This window comes from Macaca nemestrina, chromosome 4 (genome assembly GCF_043159975.1).
Source record: "Macaca nemestrina isolate mMacNem1 chromosome 4, mMacNem.hap1, whole genome shotgun sequence".
NCBI classification, from domain to species: Eukaryota; Metazoa; Chordata; class Mammalia; order Primates; family Cercopithecidae; genus Macaca; species Macaca nemestrina.
The window spans coordinates 21,441,977-21,454,603 of NC_092128.1; the positions used below are offsets into that span (position 1 = coordinate 21,441,977).

General features: G+C 36.8%; 1 protein-coding gene across 19 annotated transcripts in view; it reads left to right on the forward strand.

The window, feature by feature from the left end:
* The window catches only part of LOC105471320 (diacylglycerol kinase iota), a 453,152-nt gene that overhangs the window by 271,691 nt on the left and 168,834 nt on the right, over nt 1-12,627 (forward strand). For all 19 annotated transcript variants that reach the window (XM_024789548.2, XM_024789549.2, XM_071094416.1 and 16 more), the window contains 2 exons: nt 1,673-1,746; nt 3,195-3,306. In XM_024789548.2, the coding sequence (XP_024645316.2) occupies nt 1,673-1,746; nt 3,195-3,306 (186 nt within the window). The remainder of the gene's footprint in view (nt 1-1,672; nt 1,747-3,194; nt 3,307-12,627) is intronic.

Sequence of the window (12,627 nt, forward strand, 5' to 3'; positions counted from 1 at the left end):
TAAAAAATGAATTCTGTTATAAACACAATAATATTTATTACAATCTTTCTGCAATGCAACCATAATGCTTTGTACACTATTGATGTCTCACATCCTAGGTTTCAAGTTTTAGTTGCTTACAACATGCAACTTTGACATTTACAATGTCTACTTTTTTATTCATTGGCATAGTCATTTATAAACTCATTTCAAGTTCTTAAGTAAGTTGGAAGATGTTTGCTTAGTAGTTTAGAGTACTAGAAAAACACCTTTAATGTCTAGAATTTGATTACTAAGTTATATTTGAAAATAGTTTTTTTATTTAAAATTGTAAGATTTCTTGGAAACAGTTCTTTGAGAATACGCATGAAAATTAGGCTGTATTGAGATCAACTGGGAAAAAACGCAGGTGCTGGAGACAACTTGACCACTAGCAAAATCATTATACTTAGATTGAAGCTGATCCTAAAGAACTCTTTCAAAATTTGCAGGGAGCTTGGGGATGCTTTGCTCCTCTCTCCAAACGAGAAAGTAATGGGGAAATTCTGTGATAAGGGTATGAGGAAAGCAAATATCAGAGCAGGCTTTACACCTTTGACATTGGAAAGTCGATAGTCATGACTCGAGTTATTCTCTTTTGCCCTTTGTCACCAGTGGGAAATGAGAAAGGAACAGGAAAGACTTTCCCTTGATTTATCAAAGGATAAAGCACCAGCTGATCACGGAAGCCATGTTCAAGGGTCGTTGAGGCCAAGCTGGGCTGAGACTCTTGATTCCCAGGTCTAAACTCCAGGAAAACAGTGAATCTTAGAAGTCTAAAGTCTGAATGGCCAGGCGCGGTGGCTCACGCCTGTAATCCCAGCACTTTGAGAGGCCAAGGTGGGCGGATCACCTGAGGTCAGGAGTTCGAGACCAGCCTGGCTAACACAGTGAAACCCTGTCTCTTCTAAAAAATACAAAAAATTAGCCAGGTGTGGTGGCGGGCACCTGTAATTCCAGCTACTTGGGAGGCTGAGGCAGGAGAGTCGCTTGAACCTGGGAGGCGGAGGTTGCAGTGAGCCAAGATTGCACCATTGCCCTTCAACCTAGGCGTCTGTACAAGATTAAATTTGTAAGAACAAACCACGAATGAAGATCATACTAGTGTATAATAGATACCTTTTCAAAAGTTTGCGGTACATAGATTTTTAAAAAAGTCTTCAAAATATTTGACATTTTCAAAATAAAAATTGTCTCCAAAAACAGAGAAAATAAATCACTATATTTATGACTTGTTTGAATCAGATAATGATGGTGACGAATACTACTGCTTTAACTTGAGGCTTCTTTCTTTTTATTCTTTTACATATTCATAAATCTTTTAATATTGACACCATCAGTCTAGATAACTAATAATCATCCATTGTTAGGAATGATAGTATTTCCTTTGATTGTCAGACCAGAGAAAAAATCATTCTAATCAAATGGAGGTTTTGTTCTTACCTTAAGTGCAAACAAAACCAAACTCTGTACCCTGGTCTAGTAAAGCTATAACCAGAATATATTTTTAATCATTGTGACCGGCATTCACTTAAGCAGAGATAGGGCAAGGAGAAAGAGACCATGGTGTGTACTATTGTCAAACTAGTTATCTCTGATAACTTTTTAGACTTGTGACTACTTCACAACCTCTTTTCTGTTTTGATTGTTTCAGTGTGATGGAACAGATCTCACCCCAAAGATTCAGGAACTGAAGTTCCAGTGTATAGTATTTTTAAATATACCCAGGTAAGCTCTGTTTGTATTGTTTCCTTGGTTTGACATGAACTCTGACTTGAGGTTGTCTGTTTTCATAACAGAAAAGTTTCAGATGTAAACAATGAAGATCAGTTATCTAAATGGAAAATTAAACATTTCTAGATCTGATAATTCATTCTCTGATTTGGTTTATTCAGTGTTCTTTGTGGTTGGTGGTTTTGTGCATCATGTGGCATGCATTGTCTGTACTTACCCATCTTTAAGCAACCCAGGCACCCCTCTTGACTGGAACATCTCAATTTATTTCTAAATTACTGTTCTCCTCCTCTCCCCCTCTAAGAATGAGAGAATTGAAATACTTTTTTTTTTTTTTTTTGTTCTCAGTTTCCTAAAATCTCTTAAACCATCCAGTCTGATTCGAGTGTGGAATTCATTCAAAATTGTTGCCAGATGATTGCTTTGAAAAATAGGATCAGTTAGAATATTGTTTTCTAGCCAGGATGTCAACTCTCCTTGGTGCTATTAACGCACCTCAGGAGAAGGGATATTTAAGATAACTAGACTCAAAATAAACATATTATCTCAGTGGCATAAATTGTGTTCTAGGCCCTGAAGCCAAGATTTTGGAAGGGATGGATCTGTAACCATTTATTTGCCTGCCAAACAACTCAGACAGAAAATCTGCAAATACGTTGTATTTAGACTGAATTTAATTGAAATGAGAGTTGTATGTAAATCTGTGGCTAGGAAAAGACATCATAGTCTCCTGATTATTCTTGGCAGTGCTCAATATAGTCAGTTACAATTTTATTCCAGAAATATTTGCAGCTTAATTGAAGTGGAAGGCCTTGATTCTCAGAAAGCATTATTTATTACTTTGCTTTATTATTCTTTCCCTTGTCTTTCCTCTTTTCTCTCTTTTGTTTCTTCTCCCTCTTTCCCATCTATATTCTCCTTCCTCTATTTCTTCAATTTCTTTTGTTTCCCCTTCTCTTTCTAATCTCTTATCTGTATTTCATCTCTTCTTCACTCTGTCTTCCACAGTTACCTTTCCCTTCTCCTGTGAGTACCTCTTATTTTGCTTATGTATTAATGGCAAATGCTTCCCACTTCATTTCCCTGTCTCTTTTCTACTGGCATCTTTCTTTAAGACCAAATTCTGAAACCACCTATAGACAATTCATGATATATCATAGAAAACAGACATACAAGAATCATAGTGAGAAATATAAATAATGAATGAAGAGAATGTTGGATACCACGGGATACTTTTGTTGCAAAATTATGGCCCATTTTCACAGCTTGGTATTTTGTAGATGATAAGAAGTGCATTTTCTTTTCTATTGGAAGGTGTGTACCAAGAATGGAAAACTGTTTTTATGTTTAATAAACGTTGGACGTAACTACAAACTACCACCTCATGATAGTCATGAGAAGGATGGGACGTATTTACTTCTGTCTTTCATCTTCTCTTGCAGATATTGTGCTGGCACAATGCCCTGGGGAAACCCAGGAGATCACCACGATTTCGAACCTCAGCGTCATGATGATGGTTATATTGAAGTCATTGGATTTACCATGGCCTCTTTGGTGAGCAAAACAACTATTTTATTAAAATGAAATGTATTTTAGTCACAGAGTTTATTCAATTCACAGGACTTTAGTTAACTTTTTCTCCTGCTTTATCAAGTTACAAATTTTATGAATTATAGAGTTGCTTAGGAAAAACAAGAAAAAAATCATCATTTATGTCACTAAGGAAACTGATGCATATTTGTTTGAATCTCAAGAATAAATGAGTATCACTTCTTATTTTTCCTGATTAATTTTCTACCAGAATGAAAACTTTTTATGCTAATTAAAAACATTACACCAGGCTGGGTGTGGTGGCTTCACGCCTGTAATCCCAGCACTTAGGGAGGCCAAGGTGGGTGGATCAACTGAGGTCAAGAATTCCAGACAAGCCTGACCAACATGGTGAAACCTGCCTCTACTAAAAAACAAAAATTAGCTGAGTATGATGTGCTGCCTGCAATTCCAGCTACTGGGAGGCTGATGCAGGAGAATTGCTTGAACCCAGGAGGCAAAGGTTGCAGTGAGCTGAAATTGTGCCATGGCACTCCAGCCTGGGTGGCGAGTGAAACTCCATCTCAAAAAGAAAAAAAAAAAAAAAAGAAAGAAAATTACACCATAGAAACATCCCAGCATTGGCACAGAAGCCATAGCATTTTATACTTTTTTGATTAACTGAGGACTTTTTGTGTTTAGGTAAAAAAGAAACGGTAGCAACTTGTGGCTATCCATCTTACTTACGAATGAAATGAGCATCTCCATTGTCACAAAATATCTGAATATACAGAGACATCATTATTGTGATACTAGTGAATACTCAGTTGCCACAATATTGAGATCACCTTGTATTTTAATTTTGTTTGCTTGCATTAAGGAAGGAAATTTATAGTGTAAGTATATTTTCAAGCAGGTTTTAGTCATGCATTCCTGCTTCTTATTAAATGACGTGGGGACCAGTTAAAATTATGCTTATCATTTCTTCTTGTGTAAATCGGGCCATACTGAGTTTGTAATGCAAATAAAAACAAAGCTTCTGCTTGTCACCTTTGGTTGGCACATGATTTGTGCTGTACCTTATGCATGAAAGAAAGAAGGTTGCATTTCTTGTTCTAAACAAATCAAAGTAGGCATCTTTTTTACTCATCCTATGAATTCCAAATACTCTGCCTTAACCACCTCGAATTAGTGAAGTTTAACAGAAAAATCTATTGTGCTTATGGCAAGAATCTTCATCACCTGATTTTGTGATGGCCCTTGTTAACTCATTTTTAGAATAAAACAGTTGTCATGGTAGAAAAGATTGGACTGGGGTTGACTTACTTTCCAACGTTGTAACACACGTATAGCTCCTTTTCTCCAGAGCTTTTTATGTTTATTGCAAGTGAAGATACAAGCCAAGAGCAAATAGGATTAAGTTCAGGAAGGATATATGCAGGAAAGAATTCCTGGAGATGATAAAATCATGCCCGTATATGATGGAAAAAACTCTCTAAGCTGTCCATTCGTGGTTTACTTGTTCTTTTTTCACTGATCCAGTGAACATTTATTGAGTGGTTATCATATGCTAGAGCCACCTAGTTCTGACTGTGTGGTAGAAGGCTCTCAGGGATTGTCTGCAAGATGACGATCCCTTACCTAGGCCTGGAAGGCCAAGGGGAATATTCAATGTTTCCCAGTTGACCTAAGGATCAAAAACTCTGTCCTTACTTGACCTGTAAAGTCGAGGTTCTGTCTGATTCTTTAGCCTTCCCTGCCCTCATCTTTGCTTTCTAGCTCAAGCAGCTGACAAGTGAAGCACAGCATCAACCCTCCCTTGTTTCTTTTGTACCACCAAGCCATTGCACGTGTGCACTCTCTCTCTGAAATGTACTTCAACTGTTTCTTCTGTGTTTTCTCAGACTATATCTGTGTCTTGCTCTTTTTGTAGTCTTTTCTGGTTTGGGTGTTTTTTCTTTTTTCCCTAACAATTGTATAATTAGTATAATTTTTATTATACTAATTTGTATATTTAGTATACTAATCAGAATATTACACTAATTATACAGGAGCAATACTAAAACTGGGTAATTAGTGGAGAGTTAAATGGAGGGCTCTTTCACAAATCGTGCACTAGGTTTATGAGAAACCAATTCTTGAGCTGAAGATGAAAAGGAAAAGAAACAATCACCAGTACCAGAAAGAGAACTACTTGGAAAGGGTCACCTGATAGGCGTGATATTTGCAAAGAGGAAGCAACCAACCTGTGCTTACCTGGCAGGGAGCAAGCCGGGGACATAAATACAGCGACTTCCCTCTGCACCTTGACCTCTAGATCTTCTGCTGGTGGGCCTTTATGGAGAAGTCTAATCGGAAGCCAGAAGACATGGGAGCCACTGATGCAGTCCAAATAGGTCAGCCTCACAGAGCAGAAAAGAGGGCAGGAAAGGCTGGAGAGGCAGCTGGGGCAGCAAATGGTGGATATCTATCATTTCGTTGTGGTGGCCAGTCCACAACAGGGAGCCTGCAGCATGCAGTTGGCAATGCGTGATGTGACTGACTGAATTTTACCAGGAGAAGAAGAATGGAACTTGACATTCTGGAAAAAGGAACATTTACAAAAGCAGGAGGAATTTTAGTGCTTTGTGGGAACTATAAGTAGTTTCATGTGGTTTAAATGTAGGTGAAAAGAGAGTGATCGCAAGTGTTCCTAAAGACGTGGGTAAGGGCCAGATCATAGAGTGCATCACAGCACTGATCTAGGAGCGTTTACGTCATTCAGCATTCTTGAGGAGTTAGCAAAATTTTTTTTTTTTTTGAGACGGAGTCTTGCTCTGTCACCCAGGCTGGAGTGCAGGGGCCGGATCTCAGCTCACTGCAAGCTCCGCCTCCCGGGTTTACGCCATTCTCCTGCCTCAGCCTCCCGAGTAGCTGGGACTACAGGCGCCCGCCACCGCGCCCGGCTAGTTTTTTGTATTTTTAGTAGAGACGGGGTTTCACCGTGTTAGCCAGGATGGTCTCGATCTCCTGACCTCGTGATCCGCCCGCCTCATCCTCCCAAAGTGCTGGGATTACAGGCTTGAGCCACCGCGCCTGGCCTGAAATTTTTTAAAAAATAAGTATTTATATGGGAAAGTTTCAGAGTAAAAATAGACAAAATAATACAACAAACTCCCAAGTGTCATTACTCAGCTTTTATAATTTTCAATTCATGGACAATCTTGTATTTGTCCCACCTAAAACCTCTTTCATTATATTATTCTGGAGCAAATCCTAGACATTACGTGTATACAATATATGTCATATATACATCTTATGCATAGCATATACATCATTTTATCCATCAATAATTCAAAATGGACTTTTAAAAGATACTTTCTTTTATAAACACAACTACAATGACATTATATTATTTTAAAAAATGAAACTAATACTACCTGAATATCAGTAAATATTTACTCAGAGCTTGAATTTCCAGTTGTCTCACAAATGTCACTTATTTTCTTATGCAGTTTCTTTGAGTCAGAATCCAAATAAAATTTACACATTGTGGTCGGTTGATATGACTTTAAACTCTCCGTAGTTTCCCCTCCAACTCTTCCCCATTTATTTATGGAAGAAACTGGTCATTTGTCCTGTCAAGTTTCTGAGTCTGAATTTTGCTTATAGGATCCCTGAGGCATTTATTAAAATGTGCTTCTTTCTTTTTTTCTCTACTTGATAGTTGGATCTGCATACACTACATATATTTTCCCCCAAATCTACTTTGTAAGCAGTGTTTTCTTTTTCTAAAAAGAATATGTAATGTTCGGTTTTGTTTCTCCTTTTTTAATGTTGACTGATATTGATGGTCAATGTTTGGATCTAGCAATCATTAAGGGTTGCAAAATAGTGATAATTCTAATTCTTTCTTTCTTTATTTTTTGAGATGGAGTTTTGCTTTTGTTGCCCAGGCTGGAGTGCAATGGTGCAATCTTGGCTCACTGTAACCTCTGCCTCCCAGGTTCAAGCTATTCTCCTGTCTCAGCCTCCCGAGTAGCTGGGATTACAGGCACCTGCCACCACCACATCCGGCTAATTTTGTAGTTTTGTTAGAGATGGGGTTTCACCATATTGGTCAGACTGGTCTCCAACTCCTAACCTCAAGTAATCCACCTGCCTCGGCCTCCCAAAATGCTTGGATTACAGGCATGAGCCACCATGCCCAGCCTGATATTCTAATTCTATCCTTCTTCATTTACTACTTGAAATATTTCTATGAAGAGAAATTTTACTTCACTTACTATTTGATTACTTAGTCATATAGTTTGTGTAGGAAAGGCTCAATAAGTGATTCTTTTTCTTTCCTTATACATTTTCAAAATACTGAGTTAGTTCACTAGCATCCTCCAATGGTGACTCTGGTTTTAAATGGCCTTCAGTTTTTGAACAATAATCCCATCAAAGATTGGGATTTAGCTTCCCCTAGTATTTGGTTGGGCTTGTGACTACTTGGATGAATTGAATACAGTGAAGTAACACTGTGTACCTTCCTAGTCTGGGGTCATAAAAGATCCTTTCAGCATATGGGAAGTTTGAGTGCTAGTGATGATGTCTAATTAATAGGATTTTTAAAAAATTCAAGGTAATACTTAGTTCAGCTGTCTCTCTGCTTTCATTCCTTTAGTATCAATCATACTCATTTATTGAATACACTGAATCTACAAATTCTGCATCCCTAAGTGGGATGCTGCTAGGTAAAACTGTTAAGAAGTGAACCAAAAGAAAAGCCCTGTCCTCAGGGTGTTCATAGCTTGGTGTTATCAGGGGGACAAAGGAGTAAACAAGCCATCATAATCTGAGGCAGTAAATTCTAGGAGAAAGACTGGGGTGAGAGTGAAAAGAATTGAAATCAGAACAGTGTTTGTAAAATGGGGATGAGAGCAATAGTTTCTTAGAGTAGGGAGGAGTCCCTGGGAGTGGAATTGCCAAGTGAACGTGACCATCAGGGAATTAGCCTAAGAGACCACCGTATCCTAGGAGAGGGTTCCAGTGGTGGCTCCGAGTAATGACACAGAGTCAGTGAAGCCATGGATGTGGAGAAAGGGCAGAGATAGAGTTCTTTAAACTGTCAGTGGGGAGGCTAAAAGAGATGGAGTAAAACAGGGTCAGACTTGTGCTTTAGAAAGATTATGTGGGTCAAGCGTGGTGGCTCACACCTGTAATCCCAGCACTTTGGGAGGCCGAGGTGGGTGGATCACGAGGTCAGGAGATCGAGACCATCCTGGCTAACATGGTGACACCCCATCTCTACTAAAAAATACAAAAAATTAGCCGGGCGTGGTGACAGGTGCCTGTAGTCCCAGCTACTCAGGAGGCTGAGGCAGGAGAATGGCGTGAACCCGCGAAGTGGAGCTTGCAGTCAGCCGAGATCGTGCCACTGCACTCTAGCCTAGGCAACAAAGTGAGACTCAGTCTCAAAAAAAAAAAAAAAAAAAAAAAAAAAGATTATATGGATGACATTGTAGAAGACAACCAGAATTTACAACTGGAGGCAGGTAGACAAGTCAGAATGCTGTCATGTGAGTCCAGGTACATAAATGAGAAGGCCTGGCCAGGTGTGGTGGCTCCTGCCTGTAATCCCAGCACTTTGGGAGGCTGAGGTGGGCAGATCACCTGAGGTCAGGAGTTTAAGACCAGCCTGGCCAACATGGTGAAACCCCATCTCTACTAAAAATACAAAAAGTGAGCCAGGCATGGTGGTGGTCACTTATAATCCCAGGTACTTGGGAGGCTGAGGCAGGAGAATCACTTGAACCCAGGATGCGGAGGTTGCAGTGAGCCAAGATCATGCCATTGAACCCTAGTCTGGGCAACAAGAGCGAAACTCCATCTCAAAAAAAAAAAAAAAAAGAGAGAGAGAGAGAGAGAAGGCCTGCAAGCCTGAAGTAAGAACATGCCAGTGAAGACAGAGGGGGTGGTGAGTTCAAGAGAGTTGTTTGGACCTAGTGATGTATTGTGAAGGGTACAAAGGGAAGAGTATACCCAAATTCCAGGAGGCTATCTTAGATAGCTAGGTAAAGGATAAATGCATTAAATGAGATAGAAAACATAAAAGAGAGAATATCTCAAAAGAAATACATTGTGTTTTACCTATTTTAAATTCAAAAGCTCTATAAGACATTTAAGGAAATATAGAAATGGGCAATTTGAAATATATGTTTAGAGTTTAGGAGATCTTTTCAGGTTGGAGAGATTGTTTTGGAGAGGGAGGGGTTCTGCCAGATCCTTTTTATTCTTCTTCTGTCATTTGTAGGAAAAAGAAATAATCGCAGATGGGAGTTGGCAAAAAAGGAAATGGAATACTAAAATTAGGTCAATTATTTTTTTCTCTTTACATCATGTGAATAAGGTAATCCATATACATCATCAACTAGCATCAAATGCATGATTGAATCTCAGATTCCAGTGACTCTAATTGCTTCCAAGAAAGAGAATCCTATCTAAGAAAAGCAGAATTAAATGGAGTTTAAACCGTATGGTTTTGAACATTCTATGCCCTCTAAATGTATACTGGCATATATTTCTCTATTTTCAGACACATTTTATCTTACTACTTGCTACTCATATAGCAGTACAGCATTGTATTTTTTTTTCATTCAGGATGAAATAATCTAATTTGCAGTCTTCAATTTCACATTTCTTGAACTAGTATATTGATTGTATTTCTAAGAAGGTAATTTATTTGAAAACTCAAACATTTGTTTAAGATGATTATGTGAACAGACAAATGTAGTTATTTGGGTATATGTGTATATATTTTTGCATATTTTATATAGCTATGTAACTAAAAACATAACCAGTAGGTCAAGCTTTTTAGAAACAAACTATTTTTCTTAGAAATTGATGTGTGTAGTAATTAAAGGCTATAAACTTTAAAAATCATGGAATACACTAATAAATATACTTGTACATTGCTTATGATTTAAGTAAAATCCAAAAAATTGAAAATTCAGAGTGGCACTTTAATAAGAGAGCTTTGAAATAGAATTACTGGAATGGGAAAAAAGGCTGTTTCTTTTAGACTCTTTATCTTGTAATTGCAAATTTCAAAGTAGAAGTCTTCAATTCATTTTACTGGTTGAAATACATTCCTACTAATTAAGATGATTCTTCATTGGGTGCTGGGTAACCTGATTACCTTTTTGGATTTTACACAGACCATAATCAGACATTGTAATTTGTATTTATTTCTGCCACAATTTTCTGCCATTATTGTTTCTAAGGTCCTTTCATGTTGAGTTTGCTTCTAAGTAATTTAAACTTCTCAAGACAGTTCCAGTTCAAAGCATTATTCAGTTAGAGGAATTGGGAACCTAATTTGCCATTCAGTATGAAATCCAAAGATTTCAGTCTCGTAAACTTTAAAGAAGGCACGTCCAGCTTTCTTTTTGTTAATTGAAATTAAACTGTGTGAGTTTCTTTATAGTTATGAATTAGGAAAGCAAGAGGTTATTCAGTGAGCGAAAAGTACGTGGAGAAATTTTCAGAGTTGAAGTTTTACACTTACCATATATCTTTGTTTTTAGAAGAAAGGTAATATTAAATGTTTGCTTATTTCGATAATATATGTAAGAACTAAAGTAAAATATCAGTTACAATTTTATGACTCATAAATAACTATTTATATTTGATGTTTCTAATTGCTTTATTTTTGCATTTTTAAAAATACATGAAACCATATTGTAGGGAAAACCCATACTAAAAATGGCTACCTACTTTTATTGTATAAATATATCCTAATTTATGTAATAATTATTTTATGCAAAGTTTCCTTTGTGAAGCTTTTAGGTTTCTGATGTTTTCTATTGCAGATAATCCTGTAATTAACATAATTGTTTGTAAATGTCTCTTCACATTTCACATTATTTTCTTATGCCAAATCCTAAGGAAATTACAATGACATAAGCATTTTGAAGCCTCTTAATAAAATTATCGAATTGTTTTTTAGAAATTTCGTACTGTTTACTTGCCCAAGAGAGTCATATAGAGTTCCTGGATGAGAAGTGATTTACTATACAGAGTTCCTGCGGCCAGCCATGACTGTGGCGGTGGGGGTGGTGGGAGCCCTGCAAGGCGTTGGGGTCACTGAAGGCCAGCCAGCTGCATTCCAGGTGGCACGAGGGACCGCCCTTGTGCTCAGAGAAGTGATTTAAATACCCAACAGATGTTGAAAATGTGTTAATGGATAGAGACATAAATGATGTTTAAATATTATACTTGATGGAAGGGGGACAAAAATAAACTTCCATCCCTGAAGGAAATCAAGGAATTATGTATGTTTTATGCAGATAAAATTCTGGAACAGACAATTATGTCCTTACAAACAACATTTGAGAGTAAAGATAAGTTTATTTTTATTGTTACCATTTTGTCTTTTTTTAAAGGAAGTTAAATGTGTTTTTTTTGCATATTTTAATGGGCTGTTTATCTTTTATTGTTGAAATAGAAGAGATATATTCTGAATATAAGTCTTCTGACAGATTTATTAAAAATATATTCTTTTTGTTTATACTTTTCCTTTTGTGTTTTTAGTGTTTGTTTTGATGAGCATAAGTTTTAAACATCCAGTTTTATGAAAAAGGCTTAATTTGTTTTAGAGCTTTTTGTGTGCTTCCTAAGAAATCTTTGATTACTCCCAGAAAGATTGGGAGGCCATTCTCCTATGTTTTCTTCTGGAAGATTTATAAGTTTGGCTTTTATATGTAAGTTTATGATTCAGCTCAAATTAATTTTTGTGTATTGTGTAAGATGTATATTCGTTCATAAAAAATGCATTTATTCAGTTTTTTTCCAGCACTATTTGTTGAATCAACTTTCCTTTTCTGTAACATTGCTTTGGTGCTTTTGCTTGGTGCCTAGGTTCTATTCTGTTTCATTGATTTGTTTATCCTCATTGCCAATACCACACTGTCTTAATTAGCTCTATGGTAACCCTTCAATCTGGTAATATAAATCACTTTGTTGTTCTAACAGTGCTTTCCTTATTCTAGGTCTTTTGGCATTTGCTTAGAATCTGCTTTAATCTGCAAAAAATTAGGATTTTGATTGGAATTGCATTTAAGTTTTAGATAATTTTGGGAGGAATTGGAATATTAACAATATGAATGTTCCAATCCATGAACATGGTATATTTCTCCATTTATTTAGGTATTTAATATCCATCAACAGTGTTTTGTAGCTTCAGTGCAATTTTCAGTTTTTTGCACACCTATTGTTAAATTTCTAATTATTTATTTCTAAGTATTTTTTAATGCTATTTTAAACAGTAATTTAGATTTTACATTTAATTATTATTGCTAGTATATAGAAATGAGTATATGT